This window comes from Periplaneta americana, chromosome 7 (genome assembly GCF_040183065.1).
Source record: "Periplaneta americana isolate PAMFEO1 chromosome 7, P.americana_PAMFEO1_priV1, whole genome shotgun sequence".
NCBI classification, from domain to species: domain Eukaryota; kingdom Metazoa; phylum Arthropoda; class Insecta; order Blattodea; family Blattidae; genus Periplaneta; species Periplaneta americana.
Genome location: NC_091123.1, coordinates 15,838,977 through 15,843,697, shown reverse-complemented (window position 1 = coordinate 15,843,697; position 4,721 = coordinate 15,838,977). Strand labels below are relative to the sequence as shown.

Sequence of the window (4,721 nt, the reverse complement as noted above, 5' to 3'; positions counted from 1 at the left end):
CGTTACCATGCAAGCTGTCACCCTTTGGTATTTCGCATCTAAAGATATAAACTCAACTAACTACAAGTAAACATACTGCATTGATGTAACATAATGTTTTATCTTGTCGCTGTATTTAAGTGTTTATGCAGGTCCCTTGTAAGGTATCTCTTTGTTGTGATACACGCCTCCTCGTTGAGCGAACAGACCTGGACACAATGCTCCTTAGCGAAGACAAAGCCCGCTCTAGGACTCGTTGTTAATATAAGTATTATAGCGAAGTTGAGTGCAAAGTTAAAGCTCTGGATTGACCTGTACGCACTTTCAGAGCCCGTCACAGCGAGTATCTGCGATGCGTTAACCCTTCCGTTTTATGGTTAAAGTTTTAATACCTTGGGCCTGAAATATTAAGCTTTGTATACTGAAGTACAAGGGACTAAGCCATCCCCTGTGAACCCTTTATGAAAACTGGTGTGAAAGCAGCAGCAGCAGTCAATTAGGATTGAGACGGACCAGCATATTTATGCTACAAGTATGCTGTTGGTCGGACTCAACGGAACCGGGTTTGATTCCTGAGAGGAATATGGACATTATCTCCTTCCCGCAGAGCATGTACAGCTTGTCTTTTTTTTTTTTTTTTTTGCTATTTATTTATTTATTTATTTATTTATTTATTTATTTATTTATTTATTATTTTGCTAATAATTGTAACGTAAAATATAATATATACAGAAAAACTTTAGCTCGCCCCTGAAAGAGTGGAAACTCGTGCTCTGGGGCGGATTCCTGAATTGAAATTAATAATTATACAATACAATTTGTCTTATGTCTACATGCAATTATAGTGTATAAATTTAAATTTACAGTTTTTCAATTTTTATAAAATCCATACATAACTTTTTAAATTTAATACCAGAACTATTAGAATTGACAAGATTAGGATATTTAAATAAAAAATTGTTATATATTTTTGGGCCTAAATTATTACTATGATTAACTACTATAACAGTGTTTGTCTTTCTTGTACCGTTAAGTATTGATAATTACCTCATACAAACCACAAGGACAGTTTTGTTGTCTAATATTAGAAACATAAACAATATAGGCTACTCTACGTACGAAGAGCAAAGATCATCAACGGTTGCGAAGATGATATTAATGATTTTATAAGTACCCGTCCACTTATTGTTATTATTTATTAATTCTTTGCTTAAGTTTTATTTGTCAGTTTTCTTTACACTTTATTTTATAATAGTCTTTATATTTACTGGGTGTTCATTTCAAAGTGTGTCATGACGTCACTGTTGTGAGTCAGCGATTTGAACTGAGTTTCAGCTTTTATGTCAGAGAAGTTGCCTATTAATCAAGGTGTTCAATATGAACTTGAAAACATGTACGGTATAACTTGAACGTCGTAGCAACAGATGGCGGTCTGTAAAGTATGTGTGCTACCATAACCTCTTTCGAACTGTGTTTTGCGCGGGCAAGTCGTAACCAGGGTATTTTTTATCATCGGTTGCGTATGACAACATTCCACAACACAAAATCCTCCGTGTCCATGTTGACCTCGAAGTTAATGTCGACAAATACGTAAGTAATCGTCTTAACCCTCTCCCCATATCTCACCAGTAAGAAAAAACTCACCTCAGTACGTGTTTCCAAACAGTTCACATTCGTGCCACTACAGGTGTTACCGTACGTGTCGGTAAGTACTGTTCAGAATGAACGCCGTACTTGCTAGGCAACTTCTCTGGCATATAGGTAATACGCCTCTGCGGAAGTGTAGGAAGATTGAATTCTCTAGGCTCATCGGCTAGCCAAATGACGGCATACATCGAGCCATGACACACTTTGAACTGAACACGCAACATTCTCCATTCACTCAGCGCTTAATGTTCTAAATTCGTTTCCCCTTTGTACAGAGTGGAGGTGAAATAACCTTGCAGATTGAAAGGGATGATAGGGTACTCTTAAATGATTGGAAAACCTATGTTACCTTTTGTGATTAAATGCACGGTTAATTAGAAAATTAAGTTTGAAGTTTCAGCAGTCCGGGAACATCGCCGCTAACACACTCTGCTTGCGATACAGATGTAAGAGGTGTCTCGCTAGATGAGCTGTTCTCTGCCTCGACGTTGCTACTTTGTCGCATCGTGCAGTGGTTTCAAATTAGAGTTTTTTTTCCTTAATTAAATTTACACGAAAACCATGCACGCTATTATAATACGCCACGAGGATAAATTATTCTTTATTAGATTTCTTATCAATTTGGACAAAAATCACGATCCTACTCGCAATAGTTACCGAATAAGGAGTTGTTAAACATTTGGGAAAAAACATGTATTTTCTGGAAAAAAAAAAAAAAAAAAAAAAAAAAAAACTATTAACTTTCCACCAATATGATACTATAGTTTCTTGTTACATACACCATGAGCTATTCTCTCCGAAAATCTGCAAGGCTATTTCACTTCCACCCTGTATATTAGTTTTTTCTCGTTTCCTCAAAAAATTAGAAGAGATGTAGATTGGACTTTTACACTGAAAAAGGAAATTGCACGTTTTGAAGATTCTTCTTCTTCTCCTTCTTCTTCTTCTTCTTCTTCTTCTCCTTCTCCTTCTTCTCCTTCGTCTTCTTCTCCTTCTCCTCCTCCTTCCTCTTCTTCTTCTCCTTCTTCTTCTTCTTCTTCTTCTTCTTCTTCTCCTTATCCTTCTCCTTCGTCTTCTCCTTCTCCTTCTTCTTCTCCTTCGTCTTCTTCTCCTTCTCCTTCTTCTTCTCCTTCGTCTTCTTCTCCTTCTTCTCCTTCGTCTTCTTCTCCTTCTCCTCCTACTCCTTCTCCTTCGTCTTCTTCTTCTCCTTCTTCTCCTTCGTCTTCTTCTTCTTCTTCGTCTTCTTCTTCTTCTTCTCCTTCGTCTTCTTCTCCTTCGTCTTCTTCTTCTCCTTCGTCTTCTTCTTCTCCTTCTCCTTCGTCTTCTTCTTCTCCTTCTTCTTCTTCTCCTTTGTCTTCTTCTCCTTCGTCTTCTTCTTCTCCTTCTTCTTCTCCTTCGTCTTCTTCTTCTTCTTCTTCTCCTTCGTCTTCTTCTCCTTCGTCTTCTTCTTCTCCTTCGTCTTCTTCTTCTCCTTCTCCTTCGTCTTCTTCTTCTCCTTCTTCTTCTTCTCCTTTGTCTTCTTCTCCTTCGTCTTCTTCTTCTCCTTCTTCTTCTCCTTCGTCTTCTTCTTCTCCTTCTCCTCCTCCTTCTTCTTCTTCTTCTTCTTCTCCTTCTCCTTCTTCTCCTTCTCCTTCGTCTTCTTCCCCTTCTCCTCCTCCTTCCTCTTCTTCTTCTCCTTCTTCTTCTTCTCCTTCTTCTTCTTCTCCTTCTCCTTCGTCTCCTTCTCCTCCTTCTCCTTCTTCGTCTCCTTCTCCTCCTTCTCCTTCTTCTTCTCCTTCTCCTTCTTCTCCTTCTCCTTCTTCTCCTTCGTCTTCTTCTTCTTCTTCTTCGTCTTCTTCTTCTCCTTCGTCTTCTTCTTCTCCTTCGTCTTCTTCTTCTCCTTCTTCGTCTTCTTCTTCTCCTTCTTCGTCTTCTTCTTCTCCTTCTTCGTCTTCTTCTCCTTCGTCTTCTTCTTCTCCTTCTCCTTCTTCTTCTTCTTCTCCTTCGTCTTCTTCTTCTCCTTCGTATTCTTCTTCTCCTTCGTCTTCTTCTCCTTCGTCTTCTTCTCCTTCTTCTTCTTCTCCTTCGTCTTCTTCTTCTTCTCCTTCGTCTTCTTCTCCTTCGTCTTCTTCTTCTCCTTTTTCTCCTTCGTCTTCTTCTCCTTCGTCTTCTTCTTCTCCTTCGTCTTCTTCTTCTCCTTCGTCTTCTTCTTCTCCTTCGTCTTCTTCTCCTTTTTCTCCTTCGTCTTCTTCTTCTCCTTCGTCTTCTTCTTCTCCTTCTTCTCCTTCGTCTTCTTCTTCTCCTTCGTCTTCTTCTCTTTCTCCTTCTTCTCCTTCTTCTCCTTCTTCTTCTCCTTCTCATTATTATTTAAGCAAACGAAAAAATAGGTAAAAGATGTTCCTACTTATTGGGGTAGTTACAAACAGCTAGTATGGTTGACTAATCAACGATTATCAGGAGAGACGAGATTATAATATACAGTAGGCTGATACGGATGATTTATGAGGGTTGGAAGATGAATAACATGATGTTTTCAAGACAGAAATTATATAGGCTAAATATGAGTTTTTTTTTTTTTAATTGGGTTATTTTACGTCACATGTTCTGAAAATAGTTCTTCACTAAATCCTCTAAGTACATGGTGAACTGGGTAGGTGATAAATAGGGACCGGATTTTTATGTAACATCAAGGTGTGAAATATGTACATATTTATGTAAGAAAAATAAGCTGAATATGTACCAAAATATGTAAAATCATGAAAATATCTAGTATCAATATCTGGCAGGTATAGGATAGGTAAAACTCTCCAGTTTTGATTTCATAGAGCACCCGACGATTTTACCGCACACTTGACACATTACTATTTTCCTATCTGTAGTGAAAGCTTTGTCCAGCGCAATCCATGAGTTTATTTTTGTCGTTAGGGTTGAAGATACAGGGGCCATTTTAGTTAGTTAAAAGCAGTAGATAAACTCACTTGCAAGCACTGTTTCCCTTTACTGGATTAGGAGAAAATAAGAGGATATGTGGGATATATGCATTTTAGCTGCTCCCTGTAAGAAACTAAGTACCTACTAAAACCTCAAACTATAGGCATTTACGAACTGTTGTTTGA

General features: G+C 38.1%; 1 protein-coding gene across 1 annotated transcript; it reads right to left on the bottom strand.

The window, feature by feature from the left end:
• Nucleotides 1-2,480: 2,480 nt before the first annotated feature.
• Nucleotides 2,481-3,734, bottom strand: LOC138702656 (sodium/potassium/calcium exchanger 1-like; the record flags this gene model as incomplete). The annotated part of the gene is given in 1 exon segment (XM_069829983.1): nt 2,481-3,734. A coding segment is annotated over 1 exon segment (1,254 nt), but the record flags the coding sequence as incomplete, so codon positions are not given.
• Between the last annotated feature and the right edge of the window lie 987 nt (nt 3,735-4,721).